Raw genomic sequence first — 14668 nt, 5'->3', positions numbered from 1 at the left:
CAGAGCCAAGCGCGCGCGTTGTATTTGTGTACGTGCGCGTGTGTGCGTCCCCGCCACATGTTTATTTATTTGTTGATTATAGCTTCTTTTTTTTTAATGAAGCTGTTTTAAATGTGCTCGCGACGCGATCCGCTGCTTTGCGCGAGCGGATGAATGTCTTATATGTAGCCTTCATGCAAAGGAGAGAGGAGAAGGAGCGCGTGCAGCCAGAGACCAAATACAATAGATCAAACCAAAAAACACACAGAAATCCAAATAAGACTTTCTTAACTCCGTTGGCCTTTCTACACTGTCTTGTTTCTACGTGTCATCATCTGTTGTGCTGTTTTTAAATTGCAAAGCGAATATACCAAAGCTCAGCCCGGCCGGTGATGCTACAGGAGGAGGCTAGCGACTGTTCTCATGCCTTTTTCACACCTATAGGAAACATTACTGGTGAGGAGTGAGAGGAGAAAATAAGCTCTTATGATTACTCAAGGAGAACGCGTTTAACAGTGCGAAGTTAACAGAGAGACGCAGGTGCATCAGCGACAGGCAGGTGACACACATCCTTTTATTATAAAGTCACTACAATAGGCCTGTAATTGTAACACAACTTTTTCCTGTAGCTGGTAGAAGTGAGGTCTGATCTCCTCTCTATCCGTCTGTGTGTTAGTCTGGACTGTAAGCGCACTGCTGCACTCAAGGGACCATCCTTTACATATATGTTCTATGCACATCTACACCAAAACTAATGCCGGCCACCAGTCGACATCCACAAATGTAAATAAAAGGGCGCAGCTGGGCTACATGTGTACACACCTAACGGCGAATGTTGTGAGCTCTCCATACCAAATATTTCCCCAAAGCTGTCTGCCAGAGAAACGGACGAAGACACAGAAGCTTCAGAAGAGGACAGAGCTTATTACAGCACTTCTGTCACATTATTTGCATCAAAACAAGAAGCCGGAGGAAGATCATGTTTGTTCCCTTGCCGGTGCCGTTCGTGTTTCAGAGAACTGCCCCTGACCTCAACGCCTGGCGTCTCAAGTCCCCTCTGGCTCTCCGCTCCAACTCCGGTAAGACATTTTTTCTCTCGTCTCCCTGCTACACATCCTCCATGTCGGTCAGACCCAGCCATGCAGACCCGCCCCACCTTGGTCGGTGCCGATGCACTTGCAGCTGGAGAGAGCTTGTCTGTGCGCGCACACACACACATATATACACACACACGCACACCTAAACACGCACTCACACTCTTCCGGCTCCTTTTTGAAAGCTTAAACAGAGTCCTTTACACTTGCTGTTCAAATCAAAGAAGACTCCCCCGAGCGCGATGGAGCGTCCAGACCGAAAATTAATTGCGTAAAATGTCCGTTTTTGCTGTCCATTCTGTGGAACGATGCGCCGCTGTTCCACCTGTGTTGTTGCTTTATTTCCACGCCGTCTATATTCCCCTTTCTCCGGGTATTTTTCTCTCCAGTCTCCGTCCCCATCCTTTCCCTCTCCTCCACTGCCTGCGCCTGAGCCTCAGCCTCCGTCTCTCCCCAACTAGACTCTCTGCAGGCAGGGAATATTCATGCCAACTTATCGATCCTGCGGAGATCGATTCCAGGGCCGGTGGAAGCAGAGAGAGGGGGAGATAGAAGGAGAAGGTGCACGGAAGAGTAACGTACGAGAGGAGAGACAGAAAAAACACCGTTTATTCTCTCGCTTTATATTGTTTTGACATTGTGTTTTATTCATGTAGACAATAGCTTATGTTAGTGACACGGCATTGGGCTTGCCAAACATTTCTGAATCACCGTGGTGAATGCTTTTGCTCCGAATTGCATGCTGGTTAGGGGACAAGGCTCGCATCTTTGTAAACACCACTGGAAAAAGACTTCCAGTACATCCCTCTGTCCCATCGCTGCTTGGCTGCTGCACGGTTGAAAGCAGAGGGAGTGTGGAGTCAGGGAGGGGGAGGGTATACCGGCTGGGGCTGGGGCGCCGTCTGCGTTTCATCTGCGCTGAAGCGGAATAAAAGGACGCATGGTGGGAGCAGCCAGGCTGGCTTCAGTGTGTCACTGACTGTCGTTGTGGGACAGCTCCAGCTCAGTCCAGCTTCGACTGTTTCTCAGACATGCAACAGCTGCTCAGCACCCCCCACCCCCTCACCCCACTACATCTTTGGAGAGGGAAGGATGCGCTGGCTTTCATGTGTTTTCTGTCCTGTGTGCACACTGGGACTGCATAGTTGTAGGGAAGTGAGGGGAAAATGCCATGTGAGGTCAATGGGCTTTTATTCCTGAAGCATCTCAGTACTGAAGTTATTCACCAGTGCATATACAACTTGTGTATCAATGCGTAATGGTACTAAAATGTGGCTGCTGTGCACCTTATCCCATGGATGGGCTCTTAAAGGGCCAGGCATCTCCCCCACCCCTACCCCTTTGCACACAGCTCCCCTCTCATTTCCAGATCGGTTCAAGCCCATTTGATTTCAGAGATGCCAGACTTCAACCTTAAACCTTTACCCCACATACTGAGGCAGCGGCGCACAGCATGTGACAATGAAGGGATAGGTGATAGAGGGGGAGAGGAAAAGAGGGTAGAGCGATGAGAGGGACCTGTTACCTGCCATATCTCCAGAGATGCACACACAAGTGAGGGGGAGAGGGGCTCGAGGCAGGAACAGGGGAAGGAGCGGGGAGGAGGAGTTTTCGCGCTCTGCACGTTGAAAAATGGCAAATGTCAGAATGAGATAAAAAAAAAATGGGGGGTTGTGAGAGAGAGGGAGAAGTGGGTGAAAGTAAGAGTAGATGACAGAGTGAAAAACGAGGAGGGAGAGGAAAACCCAGTTTGAGCTTGAGAGGTGAGGGTAAACCACGGATGAGCCACTATGTTGCTGTGTCCCGGACCAGGGCCAGCATCTGAATAAGCAGGCAAATTGATGGGATGTGTACACAGGCTGCTGGATTCCTTAGATGGTGGGATAACAGTGATTCACAATGCTATGCTGATTTTATTCCACTCTGATAACGCAATACACGGTGATGTCCTTTTCAAACTCAGAGGGTCTGTTGCTAAAAGGGTGCAGGGTCAGTTCAACATAGCAGGACTGAAGCCATGCTGCTGTTTCTGCAAGAATTTTGTATTTATAAACAGCATTGGACGGCATCACACAGAAGTTTTTACCAGCAGCAAGATTGAGTCGACACACAGTGTTTCTTAAGTAACTTGTTGTCCACTTCAGGCCTTGTGCCCTTATAGAGCTCTTCTATAGAGTTTTTATGGGGAGTTTGAGGGCTTTTGACTCAAGCTCTCAGTTAACTTGTTTCTTCGACTGGTGGCAGCTCCTTGACTCCTTTGAGTTGGAGTTTTGTACGGGGTCAGAGGTCACAGCAGGAGGGTTTGATTTAGCCCCACCTGACCCTTCTCTGCCCCCCTGTGTTTTCATTCCCTTTCATGTTACAACAGGCCTCGAGCACTCATGCACATCCCCTGTGGGGGCTCACACACACACATACACGTCGTCAGGAAACAGGCGAACCATCATATAGCATAAAACAAGGATGTTAGACCGTTTTCCACCTGGATAGCAAGCTGCTCTAACTGATCCAGGTTTTGTTCTATTTTTAATGGCATTGTGTCTGTGGAGGTACAGGTCAGGGTCACTGCTATATATGTGTGTGTGTGTGTGTGTGTGTGTGTGTGTGTGTGTGTGTGTGTGTGTGTGTGTGTGTGTGTGTGTGTGTGTGTGTGTGTGTGTGTTAAAGTGGTTTGTGGAGCCATCAGCATTAACTGGTGTATGAAAGTTTAATGGGACATAGAAGGGAAACCGCAGGTTTCCCACACAGCACAGCACAGGACTTGATATGATATGATATGATGGGACATCATGGAGACAGCTTTTTCTCGCTCTCTCACATACACTTACACAAACACCTAGATTCAGTTCATCTCAGCTATGCACCTTCTGTCACACACCATTACCCACCATCTTCCACTGTCTAACTCTCTTACACACCCCTCAGATGTTAGCCTCGCTTCATTTCGGCCTCCGAATTTTAGTAAAATTAACCGTGTAGATAATAAGATTTGTATTCCTCATAAGTTTTCCTGATTGTTGGGCAATCATTTTGCTTTTTTTTTATTTCATGCAGCATCTTCCAATAAAAATTCTTAATCCATTAATCACAGCTCTGTGCCTGTGCTTCCTGGTTACTTCCAAGACATTTCTACATGTTTATGGGGCACTGGCACATGTCTTCCATGGCTGATGTGAGGCCATGCATGTGTTTACCCATTTGCTCTGTGTCTGTTTGAGAAAGAGAGTGTGCGTGCGTGCACAAGCATGAGCACATGTGCAAACTAGTGTGTGTAGGTATAGATCGGTTTGTGGAGGGGAGCGTGCAAGTCGCAGTGTTAACATGATTGCAAATGACAAAATGTCAACCTGGGTTTGTTAGCAACATAATGGGGAATCAATAGACACGAGAAAGATGTCAATACTACATGCTTTATTGCATTAAGCTACCTCTCTCCTTCTCTGTAGCTCTCTCTCCTCTTCTTCTCCCTTTCCCTCCCACTCCCTCCTGCTCTCTGTCACAATACAATTCTCTCTCCCTCCTCTCCTCTCCCTGTAGTAGTAGAATTAGATTGCAGTATATGAGCCAGCCACAGGGTTCTGACTGCAGCAGGCTGATGGGCAGAATGCTTCGGGAGCTAATGGGCTGTCGGTTCGGCTATTTACGTATATTAGGCTCACGTAGATGTCCCCGACACAGTTTGACAAACGTGACAGGGCCCATAGGAGCCGCAGCAGTGACGTCTTAGGTTGTACTATGTATTCACTGATGCATTAATTCAATGAGGCATCTGACATACTGCTCCAAGAAATTATGAAAAGTAATATCAGGATATCACTAAATTATCTTGCAACAGTAAAGGCTTGTTTGTAACGGTAGCAGCAATACTCTAGTCTCTGACCATGCTGTTGTAGCTGACATGGTGACAACATCTGTTTAAATTGATACATTTGGGAACTAAACGTGTTATATGATTTTGGATTGATGAACACAAATCCAAGTGTGTAATGATCATACTGTTATTTGTGTTATAAATTAATTGTAGTCCTATTAACTGTTTAACTATTATATGGATTTGCACAGGTGTTCATATGCGCCTATAGTGTGTGTGTGTGTGTATGTGTGTGTGTGTGTGTGTGTGTGTGTGTGTGTGTTTGCGCGCGTGTGCGTGCATGCATTGATGTGTTATGGTTGAGACTAATGTACTATTAATGCTGATGAGGTCCCAAAGCTCATTAGCAACAGTGAGTGGTATTGAGTTTCTCCCAGGGAACAGGAGGACCCAGACGCACGCACATATCCTCATCAGCCATTAGCGTATTAATAACCATTACCACAGACACACACACACACACACACACACACACACACACACACACACACACACACACACACACACACACACACACTCACACACACACTCACCAATCAATGACCTTTACCCATGTGCTTTTAAATATGCATACTCCAACAAAGACACTCAGACCATACAGAGCAGGACACAGCAAGAAATTCATGCAAAAGTATTAATCTAAAGAGCTCGATAAGTAGCATTTATATGTCGTCAATTATTCTTGGATGTGGTTGCTACGCACTCTATCATTGGACTGACACACACACGTACACTGACTCGCGCTCTGAGGAATAATTGTGTGCACTTGGTTGCTGTGTCCAGTGAAATACAGCCCAGCATTAGTCCTAATCAGAGGCCGGGTGAGCAGGCCACTTAATCAGACCTATCAGCTGGAGAACACACACAGAACAGGGTGTGTGTGTGTGTGTGTGTGTGTGTGCGTGTATGTGCAGGGCAGTTAATCAACACATCAGCAGGAATAAACACATACAAACCACCTGACTCCCTTCTGGGTATTGATCTATACCTCCTTCTGTGTTTGTGGTTGCCTTTCACGCTCTCTCGCATGACGCATATCCAGGGACCTCAAGCACACTTGACCTCCACAAAGGGGGCATCCTGTTGTGCTATGAGTGTGTGTGTGTGTGGGGGGGATGCTTGGTCAATGGTGGCCTGGCCGTGATCAGGGTTGGAGTAGGCTTCGCCACATGCAGCCAATCACCCACATCAGACTAGGCAGTCAAAACAAGCTTTTGAACTCCTGCTGATCATATTGAACTCTTGATTACCTGATTTTGGTGTTTTGGGGGTTTTTTTCCACTCAAGATTGTCCGATTTATTCAAACATCAGTGCAAAGGCTCAGACTCCCTGCATTCCTTTGGTCAGAGGGACCAAAGCTTTATGTGTTTTTTTAATCATAACATGCAAGGTCTGGACAGTCTATTTGCTGAGATGACTGTGTTCTCATAAACACACCAACAATGTGTTTTCACCAGCCGCTGTCTTTTTTTGTTGTTGATTGCTGCAGGCTGTAACCTCTGCCACCCGGCTCATGTGCAAGTACATTTAGATAATAAAAAAGACCAATAAAATCCAGGGGTTTGATTGGGTGTCTCCCCTTAGCCCAGCAGAGCGGACGACTAAATCAGAGGTCCTTCTCTCCATTTCATTTAGCTGATAAGATTTATGGTAATGAAGGGGTCCTATTAACCTTTGGGGTTCCACTGCTGTCCTTCAGAGTGAGGGGTGGATGAGAGTGCTTAGCGTTCAGGCAGCGAACACGTCTGCTATGAGCAATGTCACATCATCGCAAATGCACCCTCTGGAGTGCACACACACACACACACACACACACACACACACACACGCACACACACACACACACACACACACACACACACACACACACACACACACACACACATACACTGGAGACTCTCCAAAAGGAGCCCAGGCCTTTTGAGAGATTTGAATGCATGTTTAATCTCCCACCACTCTTTTTCTTCTCTGCATTTTCCCTTTTCTTTATCCCCTCTATCCTTCCTGCTCTCGTTCCTTCTCTCAGCAGGAGCGCTCTGTTCTGAAATTAATCTGTTGTACTCTACCACCTCTTCTGCCTCTCATTCCCTTGTGCAATCTCTCTTACTCCTTTCGCCTTAGCGCCTTTCTTTCACAAGTGCATAGTCCCACTCTTTCTCTCTCCGCTTGTGATACCAAATGCCAGAATATAGAAGTTTCTCCAGAGTTAATTAAAAAAAAACGCATCTGATTGATTTTAAATAAAGAAAGAGCAATAAATAATTTCCCAGGCAAAATTTGCATTTTGAGATTTTGATGCACCTCCAGTGTGTTGCTAATTACTCCAGCCGGGCTCCCTCACCTGCATCTCTCCGTACCAACAATATTCACTGGTCATCTATAAATATTAGGGGGTAGAGAGACGGGGGGCAGAGGGAGGCGTAAACCCCTCCTTCTCCCGTACAAGGGCTGCACCCCTCTGTCCCTTTGTCTGCTTGTAAAGGGGACAAGGGAGGAGGCGCAGAGCGGGGTTGCCGAAGGAGTGACTAACTGACCTCTCTCTCCCCTTTCTTTTGTCGCTCCCATGTTCTGTCCATTTTGTCTCCCTCCCTCCTCTTTCATCCTCTTTCGTTCCCCCTTTTTTCAGCCTGGTTAAGTCGCCATGGCTGTTGGCCTCATATGTCCGGTCCTCTCTCTGTCTCTCTCTGTCTCTCTCTCTCCCTCTCTTCCTCCCTCCCTCTCTCCCTCCCCCCCCTCTCTCTCTACCCGCATCTTTGGCAGCAGCAGTCTGGTTGCCAAAGTGTCTGTAGGACACATTAAGGCCCATAAAAGCCTAGTCTGCGGTCGCACTCTTAACCACCAGTCAGAGGTAGTGTACAAAAGTGACTTTAAATGAGTCTGTGATTACCCTGGAACATGGAGAGATACTGAAGTGGCCAAGAGAGTGTGAGACAAGGCCAGAGCGTCGGAAAGAGGAGAAGAAAGCTGCTCTTGGATGTTTCTTGAGTCTCTTAAGGAAAATTGAACAGAAACGAATATTTGTTTCTCCCACAGCTAAGAACTAAGAAAAGGCCACCTGAGTGGAACAAGCAATAAAAAGTTGTAACCCAAATTTCTGCACCCCCCCCCCCCTCCAAACCCACCCGCCCCCTCATCTCAACCTGCTCGCCCCTCCCCTACCCGTCACTCCTCATCCTAATTGGCCACATGCTGCCTTGAGTGACAAGTGTAATCATCAGTCAAATTATGATGGGGGGGGGACAGGGTAGGTGGAGGAGGAAGAGAGGAACAGCAGAAGGTGGTGGTGGGGAGGTTGGGGGGTTGAAAGGAAGCGCTTTGATCAGAGATAGAGAGGGGGTGAGCGGGCTAACAGACAGAGCTACATGGAAACCTGCTGTCCACACACCTGCTGCTTCATAGATGGGCAACATTAACACCCTCAGACCTCCGTATACTGTAGAACATCACAGGCAGTTTCTAACAGCTCCCTGTAAGTTAATTGGAAAAATGTGTATTGATTGCTTGTTACAATATAAACTTGGTATTGAACTTGAAATGAAAAGCACAGGAAAAAGTCCAACCCTAATGGCAACAAACCTCCTCTGTCATTTCTGAGTAGAACAATGAAATCACAGGGTGGGGTAGCAGCGCCGTCTTTGATTCTCACTTGGACACACCAGGCCAGGTCCGTGTTATATTTGGATGTACTTTCTTAGCGAGAGCAGATGTTAGCTCTCCAGCCAGCTAACGAGGTTTACAGTAATTAGGAGTGCTGATGAAGCGCTTTGATTCCCCGGCTGTGGCGGCTCGCTCATTAGCGGCTAGCTAGCTAGCGCTGCAGCAGGCGCTCCAGTCACATCCTATTAGGCGGCTCAATGTACACTCTGAATTAGGAGCGGGAGATTAAGTGGAGATGAAATCTGTCTGCGTACACACACACATACACACACACACACACAAACACACACACAGATAAATGCACACACATGCGTGTGCACACACATGAATTCAGACTTTTAAAAAGAAAAGTTCACGTACACTCGTTATAATGAGGTTAGTAGAAGAAAAATTCCTTCTTTGGAACAAAAATTTAATCAGATACTAATTGGAGCTGGTGCTGCACTCAACATGAAGCATGCCTCAAACTTATGCATGTGCACAAAGAGGGGAACAGGATCACATATTGTAAATGTGTTCACGTGTGTTTGCATGAACCTCTTGGTGTCTAATCCAGGCTGTGGAAAATTTCCTACAAATGAAAGAAACAGAATGACAACCTTGAAAATACTCCAACATCCTTTTTTTCCACTTCTGTTCTTCCCCTCACCATTCGTCAATACTCTCTACATGCTCCTCTCCGCTCACTCCTCTCCCTCTCTCTCGTCGTCTTTTGTGTGATGGAGTGATTATTGAGGACGTGGCTCCTGTGTTTAACGCTGGTTGATGAAGTCTGCCTTTGTCTGTCTGCGCTAACCTGTCGCAACCGGGACACCGCTTATAGCAAAATCAATACACAGAGTAGAAGAGAGAGAGAGAGAGAGAGAGAGAGAGAGAGAGAGAGAGAGAGAGAGAGAGAGAGAGAGAGAGAGAGAGAGAGAGAGAGAGAGGCCTGGCAAGGGAGGTAGAGAAAAGAAAGGAGAGGAAGGGGGATGGAGGCAACGAGGGGCAAGATCCAGGATAGAGCAGGAAGTCATTGGAAGGAAAAAAGAAGCGAGTAAAATGGAAGTAAATTTGAATACTTGACTGCTGAAATGTGGTGATGGTGAATGGTTGGTGTCGCTCATGGAGCCCGTACGTGTTTTATGTGTGTGTAATCAGGGCATTTGTATGTATGTGTTTGTCTTGCCTGTGCATGGCCTTGACCGAGGGGCGGTTGTATCACTTATGTGCGCGTGCGAGGGATTGTTTAAGTGCGCGTGCACCCAGCAGAATGGGACAGCCCCCCTATCTGTGCTGAGAGCTTCGTTTGCTTCCACTCTCCAGAGTTAAAGTCAATGTGGAGAAGGAGAGGGGAGAGCAACAGAGGGACGAGGAGAAGAACCGAGGAGGAGAGAAGGATGGGATGGGGAGACGGAGAGGTGTACGGGTTGAGGAGGGGGGGCAGTAATGTGTGTGTGTGTGAGAGAGAGAGAGGCACAGCTGGGAAATGAGAAATGCAACCCCCCTCCCCCGTATATACTAGCACCTTACACTCACACATACGGCCTGCACACACATGCACACACGATCCCCATCTCTTTATCCTCCCCTCAGGAAAGAAGGGGTGGAGGTGGAGGAGGGTGAAGGGAAGGGAAGGGAGAGGCAGGGAGGGGGATAGGAAGAGATGGAGAAGGGGACAGATACGGGCATTAAAATTCATGGCCTTTTTTTATTTTCCCTGCTGAAAATCAATAGTGTTTACTATGAATGAGTGGAACAGTGGACAACAGTGGTGCCGGAGGGACAGAGAGAGAGACAGAGAGGTGGAGGTGGAGGAGGAAGAAGAGAGAGAGAGGGAGAGAGAGAGAGATGGAGAAAGAGGCAAAGAGGAGGAGGGGTGACTTTATTGTGATAGGCAGAAGCACCAGAGGCCAAGGTTAAAGACCAGCAGGGGCAGAGAGACACAGAGAGATGGAAGTACTAAATAAATTCACTTGTCTTCTAAAACAGACATACTACCCCGTAAATGCATATTTACTATTGGCTATCACAAGTACGTAATGTCAAGTAAATCATAATTTGCCCGGCTGTAATGGTCCCTGTTGTAATATCTTTTACTTTTCTAACTTTCCATTCCTCATTCCTCGCTTCGGCTGACTCTACCTTTCAAAAACTGTGTGTGTGATAATTGGCAGCCAACAAAAACCACTGACATGGTCTCTCACAAACAAACAGCAGACCCGTACACATGCACATCGAAGCCTTCACACATACACACGCACACACACACACACACACACACACACACACACACACACACACACACGCACAAACACACACAAACTCCAGACCAGTTCACACTGAGTTGTTCTGCAACCCTGACCCTGTTTCCTGCTGCTGAAAGCCTAGAAGTTCAGGATGGCTTACCAGTGTTTTGATTAAGCACTGCCTGTGTGTCTCACACTACTTGATCAAAGAAGAAAAACTGTGTTTTTATCTGTTTTTCTTGTTTTCACTGGATGTGTGCCCCTAACATATACCATAGAAATCAAAGGCTTTTTAAACAGTTATGTGGTTCGTTTGTCTGCAAAATTCTGCCAGTAAATAGAAAATAGATTTAAGGGTCAAACTGTACTTCTAAATTAGTTTTGTTTTCCTATCTTTTCTGAGACCAAACAGATTTTTTTTCTTTCTTTTCTACATGTATGGTGGCAGATCCTCACCATGGATTCTGTGTCTTCAGGTTGTGTGTAGCTTTAGAGGGCTGCATGAGAGAAGCGTGTGGGTGTGCACGTTTATCTTGTGCGCACACTGGTGTGTACCTGCATTGCCGTGCATGTGGAAGTGTGTGTGTGTGGGTGAGCTATGCAGGGGGTGATATATATATTCAGGCAGCTCATGCATTATGGAGAGTGCAGGTGAGAGCGTCTAAATGTGAACTTCTGGTATGTGGAGGGTTCAGGGCCAATCTCGCCGAAGCCTTTGCTATTAGCATAGCATCTCCATTTCAAATGGGCCTGTCAAAAGCCAGCAGCATGTTTTATTCAGCAACAGATATTGATCACATATTATGCATACATACCAAATCTATATTACAAACCAAATCTAAGCCTTTGATATGCATATGATACTGCTTCACTGTGAATATGCTGCATGCTGAATGTATTATGTTCATCACCTCTGCACCTTCTTTTATCATGCAAAATATATTTTTGTTTTGTTTTTTTGCAGCTGTGGTTCTTTTATGTGGTGACGGCATGCAGTAATGTTGATCAGGCGTTAAAGTTGGGGGCTGGGAATGACTTGTTTACTGTTCAAAGGAGAGGACAGAGGCAGGTAAAGTGCATCCTCTGGGCCGCTGTGCGTGCGTGAGTGTGGACACTGCATCGTCTGCAGGGATGAGGAGAGTTTGCTGAGGTCAGAATGGCACAACGGTTCTTTCCTGTGGGCTCCGGCTTGTGTGTTCATTACTCCGACTCCTTAAAGAACCAAAGTGTTGTGGTGCGCGCTAACTTCAATTTCTCAATCCACTTACGGGGCTTCTAGCTTCTTGATTTGAAATGACCTCCAAGCACCCATATACGTACGTACATTAACAGGCAACATTTCTCTATACCACCCTCTCTTTGTCCATCAACATGTTTTTCCATCAATAGTTCTCCAAGTGTTAAATCGGAGACCAGAGGCCATCCCTGCCTCTGTATCGTGTACCGTTTTTTACCATCACGCTGCATCGGTGCTGCACTAAATCTCCCTTCTCTAAATGACTGGAGTGGATGAGAGGTCACAGTATATGGGGGAGGAGGACAATGCAGGCTTTAGCTGTGATGGAGCTTTGCTTTTTCACCCTTTATGAGCAGAGGTGGCCCATTTGCTGAATGGGACACTAGGAAGGTAAATGCTGGTTTGTTAGGGAATGGGATTTTTTTCTTCTTCTGACCAAATGACTTTGCTCTTACTGTGGTTGAATTCAGTGTTTCATTAGCTATCTGACTTGGACCGCTTTTTCAAACCTTCATGCCCCCCCCCCCCCCCCCCCCTCTCTCTCTCTCAGTACTCTGTTCCCTTAGCGACCGTTTCCAAGGTGCCCATTCCCAAGGGCTGAAGGAGGGGTCCAGTGATGTCATGCATGCATAACTCCACACCTGTAATTCATGTTTTCCCCTCCTCTCTATCTTTATCCCCTTTTTCTTTACATATTTATTTTCCCCTACACTACTGTTTGTACCTCAAATGCTTTTGTACACTCTCCCCCTCTCTTTTCCTCCCTCTGTGGCTTTATTGCACATCCCCAACTGCTTCTTTCCATCTTCTTCCCTGTTAGAATAAAACTCACTTTTGATTTAGGAATCACTTTGGTTTGTTCCAGATTGTGATTTAAACTTTTGTTTTGCTTTAACAGTGTGGAACAGTGACGCTTATCTTTTCACTTTCTGTTAAAAGACAGACAGTTGAGCTGCCCTCTGTCCACAGTGTACATGGCTCTCTACATCTGCTCCATGTTTAAAAGGTCATTTGTCAAACCTGACATTTTCTGCCCTTACCAAAGGTTTCCTCAATATCCAGCCCGGCTCCCCCATTCAGAGTTTATGTTATTTCATCTATTTGTTTGCTTTCGTATAAACCTTTTCTGACAATACGTTCCTCTTCAGTGTCAAAAGATATCAGGAGAAGGAGGCTAAATTCTATCATCTTGTAATGTTCAATAAATTAAGGAATGACAGATGTGGTCCTGTGTGTGTGTGGGTGTGTGTGTGTGTGTGTGTGTGTGTGTGTGTGTGTGTGTGTGTGTGTGTGTGTGTGTGTGTGTGTGTGTGTGTGTGTGTGTGTGTGTGTGTGTGTGTGTGTGTGTGTGTGTGTGTATGTGTGTGTGTGTGTGTGTCAGGGTCTGGGTTGCCTGGGTAATGGGGCCATGGTTTCCATAAAATGTAAGTTGCAACCAGAAATGTAGTGAGTGAGTACTAGCACACGTGCTCAATGGGGTCTGATTAGGGATTAATGCGTGTGCATGTGTATGCCAGCAGGATGTTTTTACTCAGCACAGGTTGTCACTCTCCTGTTTCCCCCCGTGTACCTTTTGTTCCACCACCGCTCCACCATTTTGGTTTTTGTTCCGGACAAAAAGGGGCCCAACAGCAAGACCCCCTACCTGAGCACCACCTCCCTCCTGATATTTTTCAAAGCACCCCCTCCGACACACACTCTCTCCCCCCTCTCTCATCTCAAACCCTGTCTCTCTCTCTCAAATTCAAATTACCGTTATAGACATGACCATAACTGAGTATTGCTAAAGCTCGTTGTACAAGGTTTAGATGTGTAATAAAGTGTAATAAATAGTTTGCAGATTACTAGGCTATTAAACACAATTACAGTTAAAAAACAAAACAACAAAAAACGGTTAAATAAACAGTATATATATTTACTGTAGGCGAAAATAAATGAAATCATCTATCTCTAAATATGGAATTTTCTTTGGTGTGACTTTGGTGTTTTGGAAAAGAACTTGCTTCTTATGTCTGTATCATAGAAACAAAAAAGTGAGTGTACAACAGTCAATCAACATAGGAGGATGGTCAGAGCGCCGGCCATTTTTATGTGTAACCGTTGCCATTGCACAGAGCTGTGTCCGCTGTAGCTGGCTAACTTCCACATAAACATCTGTAGAAACCGACTTGCGGCATCTCATGGACTCACTGAGGTGAGGATTTGTGACAAACGAGCTGTGGAGTAATACGTGACATGGAGAGGCGTCTTTTGGGCACTGTGTCCTTTGCCTTGCTGCTAGAAAGGAATTTAGAATTGCAGGATTTAACTTCTCAATACTCCTCCTGTTAAGTCATTGAGAAATCAGAGGTTCTCAAACAAGCATGTGTGAAACTTTACAGCCCCACTGATGACAATGATCACCATCCTCTCTTGAACTTCTGAAATGACAGTCCAATGTCTGTTCTTCTCTCATTTTATTTCTGTGCTCAAACAGGCTGCAGCAGGAAGTGTTGCCTATTCTGCAGCACTCAGGAACAGCACTCGCGGCCACACTCTGTATTGTAGGTTGCATGACACAAACTGTGCCCCAAAATACCTTTTTCACATTTGATTACAGAT

The 14668-nt window shown here is 46.2% G+C and overlaps 1 protein-coding gene across 1 annotated transcript in view; it reads left to right on the top strand.

Annotated features, from left to right (window-relative positions):
- Positions 1-958: 958 nt before the first annotated feature.
- Positions 959-14668, top strand: part of pou2f2b (POU class 2 homeobox 2b) — a gene marked incomplete at both ends in the record, with an annotated part of 37479 nt that continues 23769 nt past the window's right edge. Inside the window, one exon of the mRNA XM_083917988.1 lies at positions 959-1058. Coding sequence (XP_083774114.1) covers positions 959-1058 — 100 coding nt within the window. The remainder of the gene's footprint in view (positions 1059-14668) is intronic.

The sequence above is a fragment of the Echiichthys vipera genome (genome assembly GCF_963691815.1).
Source record: "Echiichthys vipera genome assembly, chromosome: 8".
NCBI lineage: Eukaryota > Metazoa > Chordata > Actinopteri > Perciformes > Trachinidae > Echiichthys > Echiichthys vipera.
This window is presented reverse-complemented; position numbering and strand designations above follow the sequence as displayed.